The 25,908-nt window shown below is 38.9% G+C and overlaps 3 protein-coding genes across 3 annotated transcripts in view; 1 reads left to right on the top strand and 2 right to left on the bottom strand.

Moving 5' to 3' along the window:
- LOC118324412 (toll-like receptor 13) overlaps positions 1 to 2,983 on the top strand; it is an 8,286-nt gene extending 5,303 nt beyond the window's left edge. Inside the window, exon 4 of the mRNA XM_035656753.1 lies at positions 1,757 to 2,983. Coding sequence (XP_035512646.1) covers positions 1,757 to 1,997 — 241 coding nt within the window. The 3' untranslated portion in view covers positions 1,998 to 2,983. The remainder of the gene's footprint in view (positions 1 to 1,756) is intronic.
- A 57-nt stretch (positions 2,984 to 3,040) lies between these two features.
- On the bottom strand, positions 3,041 to 4,968 carry ccl20b (chemokine (C-C motif) ligand 20b). Its single transcript, XM_035653762.1, has 4 exons — positions 4,763 to 4,968; positions 4,481 to 4,583; positions 3,622 to 3,696; positions 3,041 to 3,521 (listed from the first exon to the last, which is right to left on the bottom strand). Exons 1-4 carry the CDS (start codon positions 4,842 to 4,844, stop codon positions 3,455 to 3,457), a joined length of 327 nt encoding a protein of 108 aa, XP_035509655.1. The 5' UTR covers positions 4,845 to 4,968; the 3' UTR covers positions 3,041 to 3,454.
- An 8,761-nt stretch (positions 4,969 to 13,729) lies between these two features.
- map3k15 (mitogen-activated protein kinase kinase kinase 15) overlaps positions 13,730 to 25,908 on the bottom strand; it is a 27,139-nt gene continuing 14,960 nt past the window's right edge. The window contains 11 exon segments of the mRNA XM_035656617.1: positions 13,730 to 15,463; positions 16,764 to 16,840; positions 16,931 to 17,037; positions 17,110 to 17,222; positions 20,356 to 20,596; positions 20,829 to 20,934; positions 21,624 to 21,809; positions 23,140 to 23,314; positions 23,984 to 24,161; positions 24,844 to 25,027; positions 25,125 to 25,282. Of these exon segments, the coding sequence (XP_035512510.1) occupies positions 15,370 to 15,463; positions 16,764 to 16,840; positions 16,931 to 17,037; positions 17,110 to 17,222; positions 20,356 to 20,596; positions 20,829 to 20,934; positions 21,624 to 21,809; positions 23,140 to 23,314; positions 23,984 to 24,161; positions 24,844 to 25,027; positions 25,125 to 25,282 (1,619 nt within the window). The 3' untranslated portion in view covers positions 13,730 to 15,369.

The following is a 25,908-nucleotide window of genomic DNA, read 5'->3' as shown; positions in this document are numbered from 1 at the left end:
GGATTTTTGGAACATCGCCGTAGAGATAGGTTTGGCGTGAGTTTATTGTTTTGTGGTGTCGATTTGAAGTGAAGTGTTTGTTGGTACAGATGGACCGCTGAACGGAATTAAGCTAGTTAGGTGGCTCCATGCCATTGTTTTGCCAGTCGGCATTGCCACATTAAGCCACAAGAAACTGTATTACACCTTTTAAGCATTAGCTTGGAGGTATATGTACATTCCTGTTGTAAATATTTGTTTGTTATTGTTTGACAGGGCACACTGGAATAATGCTACAGGGAGAACAGCGCTAACAACGATGGGTATCTCTCCGGATCCACAAGGATTTGAATCAGGGCCGTTCAACCCACCCAGACTCCACGGAACTAAGACTAAAAACACAACCTACCTCAGACTATTTTAGATGTAACAAACAAACCTAGCCTCACAGGACTATTTTAAGAGTAAACTGAAGTCCGAAACTTGTATGCCACAGGTGCCTATACAGTTCTTCCTAATGTTGTTTTTGATCCATATTATGATCATATGTCAAAATGTTCTAACTACTGTAATAGTTTCGAAATGGCCTTAAGCACTTTTTCAAAATGTCTTACCAGTTGTCAATTCTGCATTTTCACAGACAGCAGACAATACATTGCAGATTACATCATGTAACTTTTTGATTTTGACGGAAATTTTATCTAACTCACAGGACTATGTTAAGTAGTTTTATGGTGTTTCAAAATTCTCTACTGTTTATATGTTGCTGGCAGCGAGGTTATGCAGTGAATTCTGAGTGTATTTAAATGGTTTTTGCAAGAACAAAGCATCGCTCACAGATAGGTTAAACTCTTATTCCTCTGTTTTGTTCGTTGGTTTTTTTTAGACCGTTGTGTTATTGAACAAGTGTTAAACTTATGTGTAAAGAGAATATAAGATTCTTTGACATTGGCCCAAAGAGTCAGCATAGCATGCCCCTGACACGGTTATGCTCTGACAAGCATCTTAAAATTAGTTTATCCGCATGTCTAACAGCACGGTACTAGTCGTTTCTGTTTGCTATCGAAATCTCTTCTCAGGGTCACCAACATGTTTATTTTTTCTTTTTCCCATTTTGAAAGTAGGATATTCAGTATTCTGCTTGAATGCTTTTGAAATAAATTATCTTGATTTCTCTGTTTTCAATTGCTTATTTGCACAATATTCACAAATGCTAAGCAATTGTCTATAGCCCTGAGAATAATGAAGTTCTAATATTGATTGGCTTTAAGACAGAATTTTAGAAACTGCTAAATTGAGTTATTGTATTATCTACTTGTGCTGTCTACAGTAAACTAAGTTAAAGTAACAAGTTAAACAGAATATTGTGTAATTTCAAGTAATTAGGAATATGCGCATTTATTTTTTTCTGTATTAGACTGTGAGTCATTTACAATTGAATATAGAAAAAACTGTATTTCTGCGTTTACCAGACTACTACTGTAAAAGTAAATTTACAGTATCGAATACCTAAATTTAAGGTTATTGCTGGCGTCCCTGCTGCCAGCTCTTAACGTAATTTATAGACATAGCAGAATATACCCGCATTTCTTTTTACAGTCACTACTTAAATCATTTTACGGGATTAACCGTTAAAAACGTATCGCCTCTGCTGCCAGGCTCTTTACTTTGATGTTTACAGCAATTGCTTACAGTGTAGGAACTTGACAGCTATTCCGTTGATACACAAAACTAGTTTAGTTTTGACCTCTTCCATCTGTCTTTCTCCTCCGTCCAGCTTCCGTCTGTTCGATGAGCGGAAGGACGTGTTGATCCTGGTGTTTCTGGAGGACATTCCCACAATTGAGCTGTCTCCTTTCCACCGCATGAGGAGGCTGCTGAAGAGGCAGACCTACCTGAGCTGGCCGCAAGCCGAGGAGCACCCCGAGCTGTTCTGGGAGAAACTCCGCCAGGCTCTGACGACCACAGAAGATTACGCTGAAGACAGGTTCCTCCTCACTGTTATGGACAGACCATGAAATACAATCTCTCTGTGTCAGGTTTACAGCCTCTGGGCCTGTAAAACAGCTCATACTAGAAGATCAAGTTGTGAATATTTTTTCAGTTTTGAAAGACTAAAGAGGATGTGAGCTCTGCCTTTGACTTCTCGGTTAAAAATAATCTGCTCACTCTGTTCAAGACAAGTAAAACATCTCTCTGTGGGTCCCTATACACGGTTGATTCAGATTCTTTTTCTTTTTTTTTTTTTTAAACTGTGAAATGAAAAGTTATATTACTTTTAACCAGCACTTTTTTCCCCTCTCATAGACAACTGCCACAATGTTATGATATTTTATATAGGGACCTGTTCATTATTTAGAAATTAATGAGATAACAAACTATATAATCAAAAAACAAACAAATGAATGGGAGGAATATGTGCTGTAAAAACAAAGGTGTGTAGGGTGAGGAGATTTACACACACTAGCTGCAGCTCTGGCTTTATGTATGGAGCGCACCGGGCCCAGCTGTGCCCCATGCCACTGATTGAGCCTCCTATTTATGTCTTCAGCTCTGGAGAAAGATAGTTGTGTCGCTATTTTGACTGACTGTCTTCGTATAGTTTGAACTGGAACAAGATGATACAGATTATATATGATACAATCAGTATCAGTTCATTTAAACTATGGGAAACTTTGTGATAAGGGGCTTTAAATCATTTAATTTGACATGCATTTCTGTTATTTAAAATTATTTTGTATTGCAACTTTAAAAAAAAAACATGCCCTTTGGCTTGTCTATTACAAATTTCAAAGCGCTTTTTTTCATGCAGTTGTAATCCTTTGTACTGACTGACTCACTGACTAATTACTGCAAAGTAAGATAAAATCTTGAAGATCGCAAGATATGATATATATTTTTGTGACACTTTTTTTTTTTACTCTTGTTTCTATATATAGATAAAATCAAATGTTCAAGTAATAAATTCAAGTATTTTGAAAATGTCAGACCTTAAAATAAAAGTACAAAATGACCTGTGTGGACATGGTGAATGTAGTGAAATCCATATTGACACATGACACATAATTAAATATCTGTTTTAATCAGTTCTTTTAAATATCAATTACACTCATTTAAGAAGACAGTGTTTCATACTCATTCTCTCTGACTCAAAAATGTCAGAACTTGGTAAACATCAACACAACATTTCAAAAAATAACATTGTTTTCTATTTTGTTGACACACTGTAGCTACAGCTTACTGTTATGTATTAAGAATACTACACGTCTCTGTTCATAATATAGAACAAATAAAAGAAGAATTCAAATGACATGATAGCTTATGTTACAGGAATTTGATTAAATAAAGATTTTGGTGTAGACGGTGAAGTGTTACTACAACATCAATAAAGTTTTCAGAGGCAAATTGGATTCTTGGATGCAGAAATGTATAAAATATCAGAGTCATGTGCTGCAGAAGTTAGCTGTCGTAGAGCTTATGTTGATGTGGTGTTGCCTTGTGTCCCCTCTTTGATGATCTGAATGTTCTTCCTCCTCCTTTCGCTAAAAAGAAAAATGGAAACATTAAATTCGGTTCAGTATTTGGTTAGAGTACCAAATTAATATAATGTAGAGAAAAATAAAGAGACATGAGTATACTCACTTAATGCACTCCATGCCTCTGCGGGTCCAGCTGACTGAAGGATCAGCACACACAAACCTTCCTGGAAGGTGGAAGCTGTGGGATCCCGGAAAAAGTTAGTTCATGATCACAAACGAGATGCATGAATGCACTCAATTACACGGAAGGGATAGTTTCTCATCGGGTCTCATTCCAGTGTGCTAGCTTATGTATTAAGCCCAGTTCGTCTTCCCACAGAGCACTTTATGATTTAGGTTACACTTTAACTCACTGGATAACTTTCTCATGTGTGTCCTGAGAATCAGGATGTATTTGCCTTCACTTCGATAAAAGAACTAAATATCTTAAACACATTTCATCTTTGTTGGCAGTATAAAAGAATTCATCAAGAAAGCACAATGAACATGTGAACTGCAGTTTGAATATACAGCACACTGTTGAACTGACTAAGAGCAAGTCACACATGAAATATAAATATAAAATAATAAAGATATAGTCACAATCTCCTGTGTTATAGCCGGTTCAAATTTTGCCACCTCCTTCTTTCTGCCACATTTGTATTTCAGGTGTATTTAGATATAATAGTTATAGTACATTTTACTAATACTGTAACTTATATTCTTACATATTCTAAATACAGTCACATCAATCAGTCAACTGCCTACATTGTCAACAAAATAGAAATGTCTGAGCTCCTGTAAAGGTCCTGGGTCCTCCACAAATCTGCTTTACTCATAACACATGTAAGCAACACGTCCTCACTCTCCTGTGTAACATAAATCTTGCTGTGGCAGAGTCCTGCAGATACCTGCCTGGTTTGATTGTTTGTACCTGTTTTTACCTGTCTACCTGTTAGTATTAAATTAAACTTTGAACTCACATAATGGCGTGGATGTCACAGGAAGTGTTGATGGTCTGGATGCTGTAGTTCAGCAGCCGCCGGCACGGCAACGGACGCTTGGTATACCTCAGGCAGCAGCTAGCTGCAAAAACAAAGTGAGCAGTCTTTTTATTTTGATGCTGGAAACACAACATTTAAACAAAATAGCATTTTTTAGCAGTTTATTTTGCCACGTTTTTACCCCAATTACTATATAAAAATCATACAATATTAATTCTATCTATACTCTGTTTGTTACAGCTTTAAGATTCAGGTACTCACCTGACTGCGTGCTGCCGATAAAGGTGGTGAGGATGGCGAGGGAGCACAGAGCTGCCACGAGACACATTTTCCTGCTTGCCATGTTTCCAGAGTGCTTGCTCTGCCGGTCTGAATCAGCGTGAGGCTGTAGTAGCTTAAGTAGCGTACAGTGTCTGAAGGCATTCAGTGAGAGTGTGATAGAGGTTTGACTCTCACTCCTTAAGTAGGCCATGTCTGGGGTTTTCCCCAGTTGGGCAGGATTGTGTAAGGCTGTGTGATTGGTAAAACTGGAAATGAGCCAAGTACAACCTCCAAGTGGGACTAGGAAGTGTGTTAGAAAAGATGTATAAAGTTTTTTTTATTATTTTAAGCTGTAGTCTACACCTGTGACTTGGCTCGGAATCAGATTTCCTGCTCAGTACCAAACAGCAGACAGACACAGCCAGAGAGGAGTAAACTTTGTGGAATTTACCTAAAAGGAGCCTCAGATGCACACAGACAGACTTAATAAATGATAATGTTGCTTCCTAATTGCTGGATGTGTAAATTAACACCTGTTTGCTAACACTGTATCAGTGTTGTGTTGTATGAGTACTTGAGACTTGGAATTGTCTTCAGTGAGACTTGAAGGCTTGACTTTTAGAAAGTAAAAACACTTTGTTCACTTTATAAAAACGTCACTAAAGTCTAAGTCTAAAAGTCTAAGGTGTGTGACTTGTGTATAGTCACACACCCTAGACACGTTTCATTACAGTAAAAGGCCCTTTCATTGAAAGTGCTTCAACTTAGCTATGTGAAAAACACACTGATTTAAAGGGAAAATGTTCAAATTCTGTTTCAAGACCTGAAAAACCTGCATATGACTTGTCTTAGACTTGGATCAGGGTTAGGGTTGGTCATTTGTTGCGGTGGAATCACCAAACTTTGCATCTTTTTATCTTCTTAGTTAACTGATTAGTTTTTTTATGGCCTACACATGTACTGTATTGTATCATTCAATCTCACTACTCTCATCAACCACCAGCCTTTTGTAGCAAAAAACTCACTGTACACAACCTGACCAGTACCAAACCACAGGCAGACAAAGTGAGCTGGCAAATACTAGAATCTAGTTTAACTGAAAACAAAAGATATGTTTCTGTGGAGTTGGTGGAGACCAAAACAGAGATTAAATGACATACGTTAATGGGCCCAGAAACAATAATCCAGATGAATGAGCCAACAAATCTTTAGCAATTAGCATTAAAAGTTTGCATTTCATGTTTTCTGATGCTGCAATACCCTTGCAGGAATTTGAATACGATGAATATTTTCCAGGTATGACAGCTATTGCAAACATTCACTTTGAATGTGTGTGTTGTACATTTAGGCATGCGTGAAGATCTTCCAGCAAGATTACATTTACTCTTTACTTCCCATTACAAGTTATTCAGTAACCAGCTCACATTGCCCCATGCAAATGGAATTTCATCATTGCATGGAGAGATCAGAAAGGTAAACTGAGGCCTGTGTTCAGTAGAAAGTCCCTTAGTCAGTAATTTATTTGTTCTATTTGCTGTCGTGTGAATTGGAATTCCACTGTGCTAATTTGGTCATTTGTCAACATTCATTATCAAATGTGTGTTTTTTCAAGTGAAGATCGCCCTCCTAAATTTCCCCAGGTTTACACCATGAAAGCAGTTGGCACCTTTGTGTAAAATAATCAATTATCACCCTCAGTGACACAGAGAAAGCAAAAGTGGCTGCAATTATTAGTGGTATGCCAAGAATGAATATATACCTGCAGCAGCTATGTCATCTTAACCACTGATTATTTGCTGCTGTGTGGCCTTAAATCACTTGTTACAGCTTCCAAGTTGACAACTGGTATTCTTCCTCTAGCCAGTAATGATTAAACTTAGACTTAAAGCATGCAGCACGTGTGTTCCTTGAAGCCTCTCTTATTTCATATATATGTATATAATGTGCTTGTATGCTGGATTTTACAAATAAAACTGTGCTTAACCAAATGGAAATACGGTCTGCAAATGGGTTGATCCGGCCTTGTTTTTTGAGGAGCTACAGTGACATCACATTCCTTTCATTGTTTGCTTTCTAAATTGATACCTTTATGATGATGGCTGAGATTACAGTATGAGTCACATTGTCTGTGGACTTTAGATGTTTCAGAATGATGAAAGGCAGATATACTTTTGCGTTTCATGGAGTTTCGGGGTTGATCAGGATGTCACTATTTGTAGTGTGTCAATACTACTGGAAATACAGCAGCTTAGGTTTGATACCAGAACCAAAACAATTCTTTCCCCAATACCTTACTTTGAGGAATATAAACTTTAAAAAAAAAAAAAAAGTTTATTTGTATTTAACAAGGTAAACAAAACTACTGCACTTATAATAGGTCTGAATGACGCAACTTTTGTGAATCATTCACTGTTCTCACTCCACCCAAACGCCGTCCTCCTTCTTTATATAGCTGTATGATGAAATAGTATTATTTCAACATGCTACAATCTATATTAATAGATTATATAAACAAGCAGTACTTCCTGAATGATATTTCCTTGAAGGTCAAACTTTTTCTTTTATTACAATCAGCTTTTGAACAAGGCAGAGCTTGGCGTTAGCAGTAAGTTATGTCACTTTTTGGGGTCTTTGCTGGTTACAAGACTCCAAGTTTCTACATTCAGCAGAAGAAATAGGCCAGCAGGTAAAGCCCAGTACAAAATACAATTTGAGGACTGTCAAAAAGTCTGGTTGCTGAAGTATCCATTCATGGTCTGCAAGTATTAACTCATGTTTTGTAAATTACCACATGTGGGTTAAAGATCTACAGTATTCCTACTTTTTTCAGTCGGCCTACATCCACCTTTGTGTGCACCAAACTCTGTATTTCCCATATAATTTCACAGATACACAAGAGGAAAGATCTTACTGAAAAATCACTAGCTAAATTATAGAAAATCAACCTCCCATAAATGAAGCATCAAATTATATTTACAGTGTTTCCAGGCTTCATTTTTCATTCCTGGAGACCCAATCAGAATGAATAAGAAATAAAAATATACTCCAGAGAACTCATCTGAACTTTTATTGCATTAGGGTCATGCAGAGTTTAGAATCTATTTGTATACCACAGTTGTGCTAAAAATAGCAGGTGCTTAAAATAGTAACAGATCACCAAAGTGGGACTGTCCAGGAATGTGAACGTTTACAATGCTGAGGTGGAAGCTTCCTTGTTAGATAATAATAGATTGCAATAATGTAGTGCAACAAGTGTAAAACATACCCTCAGTTAACCTCATGGGTCCAAGTTCTTCATGGTTCATGGTCATTTTGAGGTTTTTCATGAACTTCTGTGTTCAGTTTTTATTCATTTATGACCAGATCCCACTTTGCAGACTCAAGATTTTCATTCAACAGTGTCAGTAACCTTATCTTTTGTTGACAAGTGTAATGGCTTTGTAATTTTATCAGGAGAGGAAGTTTTCTCAATGAGCTTGACATTGTGATCTGCACCTGTTCTGTAGTGTAGGTCACAATACACATACCTGCACTAATCTGTGTAATGTGAGAGGAGTTGTTCCTCTCAAACCTTTCAACCAACTCTGCATTTGCCTTTAATTTAGTTTAAGCTCTTTTTTTTTGCAACAGCAAAAACTGCCAAACAAAGTTAGCAAGTCCCTCCGGGAAGTTGAAGAAAGGAAGATGTAGTGATTGAAACAATTGTTGAGGCCAACTTGAAATCAGGCATGTTTGGCTGCAATAATAAAAACTAAAAGTTTAATGACTAGCTGGTGAACTAAACAGTGTAGCTTTTAGCAGTTAGCATTTGTCAGTGATGTGATGTATGTATATGGTTTGTTATATACAGTTTCCAACAACAACTTCCTAGACTGTCCTAGAAAACACAAATAACTTTAAAATCTTTTGGAAATTTGAACGTTTCTAAATGTTCTAAATGTTGCTTGTCTGGGGTTTGAATATTTCACTAAAAAAATTAAATGAAATAGCTTCAAATAAGTGCGAGTTTTATAGGCCGTAACTGATCATTGCTAATAACAAAGAAAACAAGGATACAGTTTCAGATAAAGAAAAGCTTTGATATAAAGTGACATGGTAACCTAGCTGTAAATCACACCAGCTGCCAAGGCTGGAAAAATTAACTTTGATCTTGATCACATGATGTCCTGGCTGACAGAGAATGAAGGGAAGCTTATTGTTGTGTGAAATATTTGTCTGGGGGGGGGTATTATTAGGCAACTGCTCAACACACGCAACAAATTTACCATTATAATACCAAAAAGATACTAAAATTTAAGGGAAAACCCCTGTTATGTAAGGTAAGTTAATACGCACTCACAAAACAAAAATGTCCCGTTAGGCCCTCCCTCCGAGATCCCTATTCCCAGGAGTGTATCCCATGGGTGTCCCAACCAATGCTCAGTTGGCTCTTCACCTTCACACCCATTGCTGTAACTCAAGCAGCAAGCTCTACAACTTCTTGTCTCTGGTGAAATGAGGCGGCTTTCTATTTTGACACTGGCTCTCCTTTGGCATGCAAGTCATTGTTTGCAGAATGACTGAGATTAAGCAGAGAGGGAATGGAATCAAACCTGCTCCACTGAGGTGAAGACTCAGTTTTAGCACCAGGTAGGTTTTTTTTTGTTTTGTTTTTAAATTGCAATATACTGTGTTTCTCAGCTAGATAAATTATTTTGAATGAAATACTGTTATTGATACTGACTGACAGCTTCCTTCTTCATCATGACTCATGAACAGATTTTAAAGCTGCATTAATCAATATTTTGAAGAAATGTGTAATATGAAAGGGTTTGCTCATTGTGACCGATCACAGAATTATCACCAGACTTTGCAGTTTCCCCTCAGTGAGTTTTAGCATCTTTCAGCTCATTGTTTTGGTTTTCTTTCCTGCAACCTTAACGTTTTCTCATCAGAATCATTTTGGGCCAAAGAAGGCAGCTTTTCTCCTTGAAAACAGCTTTAACACCTAAGAGCATATAGACAAAGTTAACATATAGCTGTTGAACATTAAATCTAGCGTATGTTCTTTTTTTAAACTCATGCCATTCAGTCTGTAGTCTGTCTTTATGAAGAGTCACATTGCACTTCATATGACTTACAACTAATTAGTTTGTGTCCAACCACAAACACAGGAAGGCCCTGACAACATGAAACATAAACCCCACAAACGTATGAGCGAACAACCATCAAGATGTGATCTGACTTTAAGGAAGTTACCTGCCCAAAACTGGTTTGATTAAAATATCAGATGACTATTCTGCTGGTGTGTGCATGTTTGTGTTTGTACAGGGCATAATGGTTGCTGTACGGCTTCCTCTGACATTCGTGCTGTGAAATCCACTATAAAAAGAGGAGGGATGGTGTAGTGCCGGTGGCAAAGCAGCACAGGATGTGTAGCATTAATGCTGTGTAAGATTATGTTTCATGCTTTGTCCTCTTTTTTTCCCCCCCCATGTCCTTATTTTGCTGACTCACTTCTGAGTTTCCAGTTTCCCATTATCAGCTGCCATTTTGACTTTGATATAACTGATATGAAAGACACTGAGGTTGACTCACTTCCAAAGAGTTTTACTGTTCTTGTGTTTCCAATTGTTCGTCATACTTCCAAACTAACCCATATCACTCTTTTATTTTGGTAATTTCTGTTTCTCTTCAAGCATACTAACGTGGAAACATCGCCAAGTGTGTGTGAACCCAAAACCTCGCAAGATTCGACACCGTCTTGCAACTTTGTGGTAACTTTCACCATGGAAACACACACACACACACACACACACACACACACACACTCTTAACAACGCACAACACTGACGAAAAGTGTGCCTTTTTGAAAGCCCTTTTAAAGCAACATACACAAGCACAAAATCTGTTATCTGCTCTATTGTAGATAAACAATAGCTTACAGATTCAGATAAATTCCAAGGCCAAGGAGGAAACTAGAATTAACTAGCTATGTTAGTTTGGGGGATTACACACTGGGTAAAAAGAACAAAGCCCTGCTCACCACTAGTATATCCATTGTGTTGGAAGTTCCCTCTGTGTGGAAACTTTGTCATGCTCCTTATTGGATTTGGATAAATTCACACTCCAGCAACCCAAGCCAAGGTTGAGCTGAGGAAGTTATGTTTGACAAACACATGTTAGTCCTCATCCTAAATCATTATCTTACAAATGAGTGTTAACTCATACACTTACAATACAAGAACAATTTGTGGGGCGGCAGTAGTTCAGTCTGTAGAGACTTGGCTTGGGAACCGGTGGCTCAAGTCCAGCACGGACCACAGTATGGAGCGTGGACTGGCAGCTGGAGAGGTGCCCTTGAGCAAGGCACAAAACCCCTAAATGTTTGGGGAGCACCCCTACATAGCAGCCCATCACTCCACTATCTCTCCACATTTGCTAGAAGCCCTAGATGTGCATGATTGTATTTTGGGCCTGTGTGTGTGTAAAAGTAAGAGTGAAAAAAGGAATATATCCATTAGGGATTGATATAGTATATATAAAAATAAATAAAAATAATGTTTCTTTATTTCCATGTCTTATACAGGATGCTAACTTTTTGCCTGATATTTAGCTTTAGCCTCAGTCTTTCCTTACAGTAGCCATCATGTGCAAATGAAGACAGCATTAATCAGGGTTTTTCTATCATGTTTGGTTAAGTAGTGGACCCAAATGCGTAACATTATGAAGATTTATTACACAAATTTGCCACAACAATGATGATTATGGGTATGAGCATTTAGAGGAGCGAGGGTGGATGACTTAGTGTCAGATGGAGAGTTGGTTGAGATCTAGAAGGCAGTCGTGGTAGCACAATGGTAGCGATTAGTCAGGGAGTTAACACACAAAGGAAACTTCAATGATTTGACACCAACTGGGTGGAGAACTAGAACTGATATACTGTTGAGTGGTGACTTGATGGAAGGCAGGTGAGCAGACTGGGAGAGGTTAGTTTATTGCAGACACGTGAGTTGAGGAGCAGAGCTGAAGCCAGGAGGGCAACACACAGAGAATGAGAGACAGACAGGAGCTTAAGAGACACACAAATAAACACAAGGAAAAGGCCAGGGTACAGCCATGGCCATGACAGTTTACATTTGATGTAGACTCATTAGCTGGCAACATTAAAAATTTCAAGACCGCGTCATTTCAGTTCAGTTCTACACAAAAAAGGTATCAAGAAAGTCTTTGAATGCAAGGCCATATCATGACACCAAAAAAAGGAGAGAGGTTTAACTCCTATTTTGCTTTGTGCTCAGTAACTCATAGCCAAAAAATACCAATGTACATTGCTTCCTTTAATAAATGGACTTAACCCCTACATGTTTTAACTCCCCAGGGCATGTAAATACAAAATGGCAGCTTATATACATTGCAGGGCTTCTGTCAACTGCCAGGCAATCAGAGTAGTGCTGGATAATTGACACAGGTGCAGTTAATGGAGAGGGTATTTGCATAATTAGGTAGATTCTCACAAGGCATCAGTATCTTTAAGGTTAGCAAATCCTTGCTATTGATTATGTATGATGGAGGAGGATTTACTTTTTTTTTTTTTGGTTATGACTTATTGATCATAAAGTAAAATTAAAGTCTAAACTCTCTTCTTTCTGGCCACAGTGTTGTAGTGTGGTTATCTGTGCACATGTAATACCACATAAATGCCAACAAGCTTACAAAAACAAAACATTGTGCATTGTTTCTACTCTGAACCTGATACAAGTGGCTAGGAGTTTACCTGTTCCCTTTATTCTAAGGAAAGCAAATGGACTGGGAGCAAACCTTATTTACCTGACAGATATGAGAGTGGTATCGATCTCTGCAAGAGAGCAAATACCCTTGTACTTTGACATATTTTGGAAACAGCGTATCTTGTTTTATTGCAAAAAAAAATGTTTTTTCTCATTGTTTCGGCTATTTTTGGTTAAAATTTCCAAAGCTTTCCTTAAATGTTTACTAGAGTTTGGTTGTTTACGTGTGGGGAACTTTATTTTGTTGTTCATTGATGAGTTCCAAGCTGGTTTCCTTTTCCTTGTCCCTTTGGTATGATGAAATAAACCTGTTGGCCTGGTAAACGTGCACATTTTGTCACTTGACATATTGGCTCAGGATTAATGTGGTTTCCATCAAGTTATACTTGCCCAAGATCAGCATTTTATTATCATCACTGCAAGCATGCATGACGTTAGAACTTAAGTTAAGTTAAGTTAACATAAGTACCTCTCTCTAAGCTTTACAGAGCTGTAAGCATGGCTCTAAACTCTCAGTCTTGTGATTGGGGTGAACTAACCCAAAAAAACTCCTACCAAATAGATACTTTCCCTTCAAACATCAATAAAATACCACAGAATTAATAACCCAATGCTGGAATGTGCTATTTAAATATTAACTGTGACAGATAAGGGTAACAGGATAAAATGGGGCTCAGCAGTTTTGCTGAACAGGCAGCTAGATGAGGTAATAAAATCCAGAGAGAGAGAGGGAATGTCAGGCAGGTAGGAGGACACACACAGGCATGCAAACATGTTTCAGCAGGTAAAAGAACACATGAAAGGAATTAATGAAGCACACACAAACAGCAGCAGTAAAAAGAGGTTTATCTAAACTACCAGCAAGGTACTACTGTCTAAGGTTACTTTATCTCTTCAATATCTTTGTGAAAAATTACCTTGTTTTTCTGTTCAATATTTAATTTCGTCTTCAACTGGTGTGCGTGTGCATTGTTTGCAAAGACCTGACAGAGGCCACGTTCACAGGCCCACATGACCTAAATCAGATTTTGCCCATATCTGACTTTTTACTTCACTCTACACTGACATTTTATCATGCTTCAGGGCCGTGACCTTTACACTGGAATCTGACATGTTCTCGAAAACAATCTGAGCGCTAAGGCATGGAGTGTGAACATAGTGTAAGAGCTGACATCAAAGAGTGTGAGGAATGCGGGCATCAACTTCCTTAATTCCAGGTTTATTGCAGTTGTAAAGCAATCATGAAACAGATAAGCACATACACAGTGAACAGTTGGAATAATAAAAAAAAAACATTTCAACACAGATACACACAGATGAGAACAGTTACTTCATTAAGAATAAAGGAAATCTTACGCCACTAATAACATGCGTACAAATGTAAAGGCAGTGATGTAGTGGCAGTCACAATGTGTGTGTTTCAATAAATCATCTTAATGTAGTTTAATAATGTTTACAAAATTTAAGGCATTATTAGGCTTTTAGCTGAAGTTTGTATTTAACAAGACTTATAACAGAGATCTCTAGTCATATATGGAAGATCATCATCGCACAGTTTTGGAATAATTATCCAGTAAATGTTAATATATTCAACCTGAAACTAGAACTGTTTGAGGCCTTGAGTTTACAATTTTTCTGAAAAACAAGGGGGCAGACCCAAACACAGAAGACTGACAGACTGATAGATCAGCCTCAAGGTCTTCAAGACCATAGAAGTGGTTTCGCGTGCTTTGGCTGAATAAAAGTGTGTACAATTTCTATGGCTGATGATACATTTCATTGCAAGGACTGTGCTTGGATTCAATATCAAATTGTCTACAGAAACGTGTCAAATCACTCCTACAGCATAATCGACCTTCAGCTCTCCATCTGTATGCTCAGTGTGAGGAAGGATGGGGCAGTTCTAACCAACGGAAGAACAAGAAGATTCAACAGAGTCATGCGTGAGGAATAAAGGCCTTTGAATCCCAGGGTCGTTTGTTTTGTGCGATTATTTTTGCACACAATCTATTTTTTTGCAACTGTCGTCATGAGTCACTTTCACACAGAACGCAATGATAGTTTTTCAGTACGAAACTACTCAACTAATGAAATTGTGCGGAACAGAGGTCACGTCACATCTAATGGCGGACCGGATGGTTGGTGTTCATTATCAACCAATATTATACGACTAACAAGGACAAACATTATATGACAGTGTGGCCAACAATTTTTCCACAGAGACTGCACCATGGGATTTAATGATGGGGAACTGAAGCCATTATATCCAGATGCTTTCTTCAAAGCCCACAAAAACATAAATTTTCCCTTGAAAAACAAATCACTACTGTTTATTGGTCAGGTCCCCGGTGTGTAAAGGCCTTAAGATGGAAGCAATGCGACCCTATTTTAGCAAAATTATGACTGTAAATTTATTTAAATCAACACCACCAAACATATTATGCTACAGGACATTTTGAAAAGTTTTAAGGACATTTTGATACTTTTTACTGAGACAACCTGCATCAAGTCTACAGTTAGATTCTGTGTGGAGTATCACTTGAAACTGTACTAGGATGAATTTTCCTTTTAAAATTCTCAAGCACAAACGCATTGTGGCACACATACACATTTAAATGCACATACAGATACATACAGTAGTGCCTGCACTAAAGCGCTTTGGTCTGGTCACTGTGTGGAGATTCAGTCAGTCCTGTATATAAAACGCAGAGACTACAACATGAAAAAGGCACTGAGAAGGGAGAGAAAGTAGAGTAACCATGCAGGGCTGGTAGTGTGCAGATGTGTGCGTGTTTCTGCAAAACAAGAGTCCTCCAGAGTTGTAGTCCATGTCTCCCATCATGCTTCATCTTCCGAGCGTTCTTCGCTCCTCACCCTGTCGCGCTCCCGGTGCCGCTGGATGGCCCGCCAGATACGGCAGAGGACTCCACCCCTGAGGGGAAAGAAGGGTTAATTGTGACAGATGTGATTTATGATAGCGTCAGCTTTTTGTGGAGTAAAAGAAGAAACTTGAGAAAGACGTCATCTACTTTTGTTCTCTTTTTTTGATTAAAAGACTTAATGAAAAAGGAAATGAGTCCCGAACACTGTCATGATCGATTTGGTTGCATCACTGGTCAACTTACAGGAAAGTATGAGACTTGGGAGGAAAGGAGTAAGGACTTGAAATTGTCTAAAAAATAAAAATAAAACCATAAAACAACATACTCTTTAACTTTACAGGAAAGCTTTTTTCAATTTACCTGCCGTGCTTGTTAAGTTAGCATTTTGTAGTTTCTTCTCTTGAATTGTGGACAGTTTCTTTTATAAACATTTGCAGGTCTGCATCCTTGCTAAAAGTGAGATAGTCTAAAGTCTGTGGCTAAGATTTAAAGGCACAGTTCACCCCAAAATCAAAAACCCATATTTTTCTCCTCTTTCCTGTAGTGCTGTTTATCCATCTAGATTGTTTTGAGTTGCCTAGTTTTGGAGATATTGGCTGTAGAGATGTCTGCTTTCTCTCCGATATAATGGAACCAGATGGCACTCGACTTGTGGTGCTCAACCTTTGAAAAACTTAACAGCAATGTCACTTTCCAGAAATCGTGGTTACTCAAGATAACCTTGTTGAGAGCAGTTTTATGTAGGAATGTTTTTCTTTCTCCGTATCACTCATGTATCATCTACTCTTAGACCAGAGGCTTGTGGCAGCTCAGATGGCGTCCTCCTCGACTGAGCTGTAATGTCAGCTAGCTCACCTAGCACCACTGCGTTTGGTAAGTGTAGTTCGGTAGAATAGTTCCTACATTAAACTGCTTGACATTTGTGGACTATCTTAACAGTGTTATGATTTCTGGAAAGAGACATTGCAGTTGAGTTTTTCAAGTAAGTTTTATTTTTGGTACTTTGACCACCACAAGCCATCTGGTTCCATTTTATTTGAGACAACGCAGACAGGCATCTCACCAAAAGATCGCACTACAGGTAAGACAAAAAAAATGTTTTTCATTCTGGGGTCAACAGTCCCTTTAACCTCTCCAAAATGGCAACTTACTGTACTTCTTACTATCTTATTCATCTTAGAACTTGTAGAAACTGCACATATGTGCATACAAACATGTAAATAATAACTCTGATAAGGGCTTTTTATTTTGTACCACCACTTTTTTAATATGTCAGCCGCTAAGGGCAGCTTGATTTGACGATCCTTTCTGTCAAACTTTGTTGTGACTGGATTCGCAGATATGAGTTACCGTAGACGTAGACAGCGGAGGTCGTCTTTGGTTACGTCATTGAGAATGTCAGTCAGTGTGTATTCCTCCAGCACGAACTAGAAAACAACACAGCCGTCAGTTTAACCACTTACTTAATGTAATGTGCTCTGGTGGTGCTACGGACATATGTTCAACAGATACTCAACCTTATCTATGGTGTCAGCGTCGGCCCCCTGCTCTTTCAGCCAATCAGTGAGCTGCTTGTCTGGCTCGTGGTCGGCTGGGATTTGGAAGATGGAGGGAGGTGAAATGTCTATAAAAAAAAAGAGTTAGAGAAGTACAGATAGAAGAATATTTAATCAATAAATAAAGTCAAATAGTTTACCCGGTGGTCTGTGTCTGACTTTGACCAGCTCCAGGTCGTGTGTTCTCTGCTGCAGTGTGGCCTTCAGGACCTGCTGGTACTCCTTCTCCTTTTGCAGCAGCTCTTCCAGCAGCCTACAGGGGGAACCGCAGTGACATATAGTAGGCATGGAGGGCTGGGATAGATGGCATTTGCGCATAGACGAACAGGAAGCTATCAAAAATATAGATGCTCTGTTCATCCGCCTTATGTAGGAGTTTTAATTCTGCAAAAATACACACCAGTGCGCTCGTGTCGGGCTAATTAAACATCCTCTTAGAGGTGGGGTTTGAAACGAAACTCTGGAGCTGAACTGTGCACCTTAATGATGAATGAAAATCCATACAAGTATTAAAAAAATACACCACCCAAAAATCTCCAAACAACAGATGGTGAATAATGTCCCACCTTTTAAGGGTTTTGAATGTGAAGGTTCACAATGGTAAAGACTGTAGGTTTGAGTTCCTGTTGCTAACAGGAAAAGTAGAGCTACTGTTATTACACACAAACATAAAATAATGTTTTCACTGCAAAAAAAACTACATACATAACTGGAACATACAAATGAAGAAAACATCTAGAAATATTATAAATAGAGGCAGAGGTGAGCAAAGGAACTTATATCTTTTGTAGGATTTAGAGGGATTTAACAGTGTAGTTGCAGATTGCAACTCCCTCACTTCACCCTCCCCTTCCAAGCGTGAAGCAGTCCTACCTACAGCCAGTGTTTGGTTTGTCCGTTATGGGCTACTGTAGAAACATGGCAGTTCAACATGCTCATTCTAAGGTAACAAAAACGTAATAACATCCATGCTCTGTTTGAGGACCACCTAGTAAACAGTAGCTCATCTATTGTTTTTACCATTTGAGGAAAAAAGAGCCAACGTAAATATAACATCCTCATAACTGCCTCTAGAGATGTGCAGAACTGTAACCTGGCGCACAGTCTGGCACAGTCAACTGACTGGTGTGACCCGATAAACAAGATTACAATTTCTCAATAGCTGAGGACAATCTCCAGCAGTTTCTGTTTATTCACCATACAAATTAAATGAACACAAGCGTGAAAGCCATGGAGAAAAAAAATTAAACCTGTAAACAAGAAAGAAAGATTTAAGGCGATAAATAATGCATGACCGGCATGAAAACGCTTCATTTAGAGGCCTTCATCGAGGTACTGAGGTAGAAAGAACACACACTTGAAAGACATATGCGCTACAGGTGTGTGTAAAAATGGATTTTAAAGTCAAAGAAAAATGATATGTTTCAAACTACAGAAGTTATAAAAAAATTAAAATAGGTTTTACGAATCGTCCCCAAACAATGTTAAAACAAAGTTAAAAAAAAAAAGTTAAAAGTTTAACAAAAAGCAAAAGAGTAGATTAGGTAACTATGGGGGAATATAAAGTGTCTAAAAAAAAATGTTCCAGAGCAATTTTGAATTTTTATAATGCATTAAGTGTGTGTGTGTGTGTGTGTGTGTGTGTGTAAACTGCATTCCAGGAAGGAACAAAAGAGCTCAGTGGTGAAGACTTTGGTATGTTTATTACGTCTGTAATGGGCTGTCTCTCCAACCTCATCACACCGTATGGTAACATGAACCACAGCTGAGGCTGATGGCTATCTGTACCACATTTCATGGCAATCTATACTGTAGATGATGGTGCTAGAGTCCAAAGTCAGAAGGGTTCATCCTCTAGGCACCATGGATATCTGCACCAAATTTCATAGCAATCCTGGGTTGGGCGATTGGATGAATATACTGGCTATCAGTGATTGGCCGAGTCAGTTTTGTGCAATTTTTGTCATATTATTTTTATTTTTCATTTAATGGTCCAGCTCTGAAGATTCATAGCTTTTGTTTATTAAAGCTATAAGTGCTTCTACAGCCATCCATACAAAAGTAAGTATTTCAGTATAAGTCAAAAAGTGTCAATCAGGTGAGGGTGGTGCTACAGGAAAAGTCAGGGGATCACCAAAGTCTCAAGGCTTCATCCTCAGGAGAACATAGTTAGTAGTTTTAATTTCAATATATTTCAATTCAGTCTGGACCAAAATTATGTATATACGATAGTTTTATAAAAATCTTTTTCCCCCCAATAAAACAGATCAGTCAGCTGATTTCAAATCAGAATCTTAGCAACATGTTCTCAAATGTAAAAATCTGCCTCATGTTGTCTTAAGGTTTTCTCAGATGACGGCTATCTACTGTTTTTATGTCTTTGCCAGATACTGTATCTTCTAAAAGTGATGTAACTTCCACGTCTCATTATTCTGTAGAATCTGGTGACACTGCCTTTGTGACATCGTGACCAGCTTGTTATTATGTTCAACTTGATGTCACAACTGACAATGAAATGAAACTCATTATCACAAAAAACCTTTCCCACAATATGAGCGTGGTTGTAGAGAGTTTTTACAATCGTGTCTATCTGAACATTTTCACATGGCACTCCCTCACACATCAAAAGGAGAAAATCTAACCATCACTAGAAGCAGTATCGGCCAATACCGATCACAGAGTCTATTTAAAGCCTTATGTGAACAGTGTAGTGTTTAAAGTAGTTTTGCAATTAGTTTGCTGAGTCAATTTAACAATAATTTGTCCAAAGTATACATTTAGAAAGCACCTCTTGTGCAGGACATTACCTAAATAATGGATAATCTCTGTGAGTTTTTGTATTGTATGGTGTCATTGTCCTTACTGCCGGCTACTGATTTTATGCAGCTTTGGCAGATATTTCCTAAAAGACAAAATGTTACTTCAGTGACTCTTTTACCTGATTAAAAAAGGCGTAAAAATACAAAATGAATTACAGTTTTTCAATGTTTACGATATTTAGCCACTGATATAATACCTAGATGTCAGGCTTTTTTTTTTACTGTGGAGCTTTTCCACTTTGACTTAACCGCCGTCTACTGTGACAGTTCCACTGTGTGTCATCATTCTGTGGGATCTGGTGTCGCACATCAATCAAATGAAGCCCTGCAGCTACTTCATTTGTGGCCAGCTCATGTGTGTGTGTTAGGGTTACAGGTTTGGGTGTGTGACTGTACATGCAGGTACACATTCTCTTCAACTCTCTTTATTATCATAGGTTCCATGTGTCTGTATCGAGGTGTTCCATGTATGCGTGTCTGAATGTTTTTGAATTGACACTCCCTCACATGCAATAGGAAAAAAAACGCTACCAGACAAAGTCGCTTGAGGTGTATGTTTGCACGCACCTGTTGGTCTCCTGTTTGAGCCGGCCCAGCTGTGCACCCAGCTGATGATGCGAGCGTTGATGCTCCTGTGAGTGGGTGGAGTTTAGCGGGATGACCACAGGTTGTGCGGGGTCAGCTGTCGTCCCGGGGTCGTCAGCAGGTGCAGGTAAAACAGGACCAAACTCCGCCTCCTCTTCATCCACTTCATCTTCCTTCTCTGCTCCCTCACACTCTGATGCCGGGCCAAAGTGGGTCTGCAGCTCTGTGGGGTGATAGTTTGGTCATTGACACATTACTGTATTTTCAACTGTATGACTCTGGGTATAGGACCTTATGTTAAGAGTTTTGATACAAGGCTGTAATTGCTCATGACAGCTTATGAATATGATCTTATGTATAAATATGCATATTGAGGACAGAAAGACGTGAGATTCGAATTTCTGCCACTAGATGGCGGTAAATGCTCAGGCCAGTGCAGCCATCTGGCTGCCCACCTGGTATGAGGATGGTGATGGCAGCCTGCACAGCCCTGCGGATGATGTTATCCATAGCAAACATCCAGTGGGGTTTAATGTGATGATTCCTCAGGACTTTGTTTACCTGAAAAACATCACACACAAAGAAACAACAACAGATATTCAGACCTGAAGTTACTCGGTTAATAAAGTTCATTTTCTGGTGACTGATTAGCTCCACTGTGTGTAATCGTACATACCTCACATTTCAGACATATTGGGGATTGTTTGAGTTCAGAATTCACAGTAAAGAGTTTAACTTTAAAAACTGAAGTTGTAGGACTCATTCTGCTAGGTTTGGTGGATTTTCATTTATAGTAAAAAGAGTTAATAAAAGGTTTTAAAAGAATTCTGGGTTGGATAAACAAAACAAGACAATTCATATTTACACTTACTAGTGATTCATTTATTGGTCCTTCTCATCCATAATCATCTACACATTACATGAAACATGGTTTCTGTCTGCCAAGTTAATTTGACAAATTTCTTACATTGCTATTCCACAGTGAAAAAGTAAATTGGATGTTTAACAATGTTGTTTTTAATTACACATACTACAATTTGTACCAGCCTACACTAGTTCACAAAGGGTCATAAAGGGTCTTTTTTCTTGTATTTTGATCACCTGTAACCATGACAACAAGCTCTGCAAATGCTGTTAGATTAATTATAAGCAGCAGAATCTTTGCACTATAATCTTTATGGGGTCTTTGCTTGTATATAGTGCATGAGCATGAGCATGTGCCGTGTGTGTGTGGTTGTGTGTGTGCTGACCGAGTCCTGGAAGCCAAAGAGCACGAGCTGTATCTGGTTGATGGAGGTGGAGTCGAAGTCCAGGTCCAGCTTGAGCTTGGAGATGGTGGCCGCCATGACGCGCCTCTCTGGGGAATGGATGAAGTCTCGCAGGATGCAGATGATCTGCTTAATGTGATCGACGGACAGCTGGAGCTCTTCACTGCCCTATACACACACACACACATACACACACAAACATATATACATTTACATACAGAAGCTTACTGAGCCCATAAGCATTAATGTCCCAATGTAAAGTCTATGGTTTACACCTGCACATCACATCTAAAGATAAATCTCAGCTAGAATGAATGAATGAAAGGCCTATTTGAAGGATTATAAAACGGGCTTCTGCGCCACCTAGTGGTGGTATCAGAAAAGACACCGTGGGAGCATTACAGGCTTTTTTTTTTACATCCCACATTTTACACAAAAAGGTCCTGTGATTGTAACTTATACAGCCAACAGTGCAGGTGGAGTGTACTAATGGGTTAGACAACCAAGCTGAATTGATGACTTCATTAATGTGACCCTACAGAAAGTAGTCTTACATGGACTTGAGCCATATTTTTATTTAGCAGATTTGCTCCTGTGTAATTTTTTTATTTTACCTTTCCATTTAGGTTTTCAAACTGATCTCAAGCATTCTTAAAGTGTAGTTTTCCGTGTTTTTGTGTCAAAGTGACTAATGGGGACAACAGTGTTGAGTGAGAGCGCTGCAACTACAACGGCTTGGTTAGACACAGCGGATCGAGCAAAAGGAAAAGAAGACGTTTAATCACTAGTCCCTTAAACTCAAAAATATGGGAAAATACAGTACAGGTTGAAAAAGATGGAAGTTACGGAGCTAAATGTAGGAGTGCACTGAAGGATTATGTACGTTTTATTAAATAGCACATTTTAAATCACCTTTTGTAAGGAGCATCATTATTTGAATAAATGGTTATTTGTAGATTAATTAATTGCATACATTTTTGTTTGTTGAAAAAAGAAAGAAATCTGGTGTTGCTTTTATTCCCTTATTTGCAGAGGTAAGAAGTACAAATTGTAATGTTATTGTACTTAAGTAGTTGAGTATTTATTTCTCTGACATTTTTTTACTGTTACCCCTGATATTTTAATATCTGTACTTTATACATTATACATTTTCAAAACAGGCAACATTACTTTAGTGTATGAGGATGAATGCATCTGAGTTTATTTTATTTAATTTTTGTATCATTGCACACCTTCCCAACATCAAGACCAGTGCACCACGCAGAGCAGACTTTTACTCTTCACTTTCTACCTGTACTTCTACTTGAGTAAATAATATGTGTGTATTGTGGGATGGGGGCACTGGCAGCGTTTCTTTTTTAGGTGTCACCACCAGGAATGTTCCAATCCAATGCATAGGAAGAAGACTATTTAGAGATTTATTTACTTACTGTGTGTGCATATGACATGGTCATTGTTAAATAAACAGTTAACCTTCGTCACCAACATCCAAACACACCTGGATGTGGTTCTCCTTGAGGTTAGAGATGACCTTTGCCTGGTCGTCATTGAGGACCTTGAACAGAATGGCCCGTCTCTCACTGTCCTTCTTCAATAGGAACAGACCACCGTCCCTGTCCTCAGGGGAGGGGGGGGCACTGCGGTCCTCCGAAACCGAACCCTCATCCGGAACACTGCAACACACACACACAGAGTGATCTCACTGCAATATAAAATAAGACTGATTTACAACTGCGTGACGCGCCATTCAGTTTATTTACAGATACAAGCCTCTCCTGGCTACTATGTGTGCCCAGGAAAGTGCAGAGACAGCATGAGTCAGCACGGCAGGAACGTGCATGTAGGTCTACACACACGTGTCTGTGCACGTGCAGATGTGCGCGTGATGGTGCGTGTGTGCACAGCCGCCAGCTGAAACTCGTAAAATGATCAGAGTTCATTATATCAGTGTTGTAAAAGGCGGCAGAGCGCACTGTGAGCACAATAAGGCCACCTGCCACCCAAACACACACACACATACACACACACATATTTGCATCTTTTCACATGATTTGTACTGTCCCAGTGGGATTGTGTCGGCAGTGACACATAGTTTTCATATTGTAAGTATCTAACATTTTTGCATTCAGAATAGGCACATAGTGTTAAAAAGAAGTGGAATTTGCCAGGTTAACGTCAGTGTTGGAGTCAATATGCAGCTGAGAACAAGCAAATCCAAAATATTTTAAAAATCTGAGCCCCATACCTGAACTTTGGATTTCAGAGTGATGTAAAAGCTATAAAAGTGACCCCAGCTCACCTGAATGAACTCACTATCTGCTCTCAAACACACACATACACACCTCAAATAGTTTGAGTTGGCGGGTTTGAGCATGTTCTCAGAGCCAGAACTTTTCTTCTTCTGGAAGAAAACGTCGTGTTTGGAGTCGCAGTCAGGGCTCACGGAACCGTGTTCACTGCTGCTGCTCCCAGTGGCCTCGCACTGCAACTGCACTGGCAGGGACACGTTGTGGATGTAGTCTGCAGAAACAGAGACGTTTTTTAACAAAGGTCAAGGGAATCGAATGATCTGATAATGACAAGCAAACTCACTGGAGCTTAGCAAAAGCTCCACATATATGTTTTAATCATCTTGTTGCTGGCAAACTTTAAAATACGTTGCCTTCTCAGCTGCTGTCAGCTGTAATTTCAATGTCTGATTCACTCAACCCACTTCCACCCCTTTGCCCCATTGACCTCAGGTTTTTGTCAGAAATAGCCATCTAACCAGTCCGTCCAATTAGTTAATAAGGAATCACATCCAGCTTTTCTTAATGTTCTTGTTCTTCCCCACAACAAGTTTCTGCTCATAAATTACTTAATTAAAGAATACTTTAAGCGCTTCTTTCAATTAATCTCTCCTGACTGAATCAAGTTTAGATGGAAAGGTCAGCAAAATGTATAGTCTCTTTTCCTTTTAGGCCAGACTCCTGTGCTACACTAATGCTCTCTTAGAATATCTGTTAGTGTTACTATGTTGTGACAGTTTGTCAAGAACTGTTTGTCAGAGAGACTTTAGGTTAGTACATGGACAGAGAAAAGCAGAAATGTACCCAGGAGCTTCACTACCTGGGAGATAATAGCAAAAATGTTATATTCAGATTTGAGGAGGGAGGTCAATGTGCTTCCTGTGCTTTGTTTGTGTATGTTTGTGTGTGTTAACCTGGTGGTTTGAAGGCGATCTTGCTCTTCTTGCCCTTGGCGTTGTGTCTGACAAAAGTGTCTCTGAGGAGGTCCGAGGCGATGGCTCTCTTGTTAGGGTCCGGCTCAAAGCAGCGCAAGATGAACGACTTGGCCTCCAGTGACAAGGACTCAGGGATCTCCGGGTGGATCTTAAACATTCCCACCTGTAACATAAAAAAAACCCACAGGGGTGATCTAAAACCAGGTCTACAGCTTCTACTACACGTGTCTTTATTATATATATGTGTACACAATATCTACCTTAAACATAGCTGCCTGTGGTTCTCCCAGCTCATGAAATGGGGGTTTCCCAGTTGCCATTTCTATAATGGTGCATCCCAGGGACCAAATGTCAGCCGGGGCCCCGTACCCTCGAGGGCCCTTATCAATGATTTCTGGAGCCATGTATTGCAGAGTACCTGCAGACAAAGAGGCAGATAGTAACCTGGGCCAACCCTTTCAAAAAGATTAAGAGAGGCAATCAAGTCATTTCTCATCGGGGTTCGACTGTTTGAGTTTGAGTCACAAACTAAGACTGAGATTTTGAAATTAACGTGTCTGGGCAGGTTGGAAAAGAAGCTTGTTTTAGCTAAAAGTTAATTACAAAGTAAGATTTAAGCTCACTGGAGGCCTACAAAAAGAACAAATATGTAATTAGTGTATACATGGTTCGCTTTTGAACTTGTACTCACCATTTAGGCAAAGTGGTTTTGTACACAAATTACAGATTGGAGCAGAAAAGCAATGTTTCCTATCAAAATTGATCATTATAGCTAATTATAACAATTGAAAACAGATTGAAGACATGAGATTAGAGTAATTGTATTTACAAAAAGGGAGTTCAGAAGAATTTGCTAATTAAACTGTATCTTATCTCTAAGTATTTTGTCTGCAGTCAGTAATTCTGAACAGATTTGGCATCTGTGGTCTGCTCTCAATCCTGATGTAAGCAGAGAGAGACAGAGAGAGAGCTATAAAAAGACAGACAGGGGAGAGAGAGGGAAGCAGCAGAGGAGGAACAGATAAGGACACACACACACACACA

The sequence above is a fragment of the Morone saxatilis genome, unplaced genomic scaffold, assembly GCF_004916995.1.
Source record: "Morone saxatilis isolate NCDOM2014 unplaced genomic scaffold, NCSU_SB_2.0 Contig0, whole genome shotgun sequence".
Lineage (NCBI taxonomy): Eukaryota > Metazoa > Chordata > Actinopteri > Moronidae > Morone > Morone saxatilis.
Note: the sequence above shows the minus strand (reverse complement) of the source record. Positions and strands in the feature narration are given on the sequence as shown.

Excerpts from the sequence above, each read along its gene's own strand:
- ccl20b (XM_035653762.1), bottom strand. The coding sequence starts at position 4,844 with ATGGCAAGCAGGAAAATGTGTCTCGTGGCAGCTCTGTGCTCCCTCGCC. Across the intron at positions 4,584-4,762 it reads TATCGGCAGCACGCAGTCAG|CTAGCTGCTGCCTGAGGTAT; the intron begins GTGAGTACCTGA and ends TTGTTTTTGCAG. Across the intron at positions 3,522-3,621 it reads AGAGGCATGGAGTGCATTAA|CGAAAGGAGGAGGAAGAACA; the intron begins GTGAGTATACTC and ends TTTTCTTTTTAG.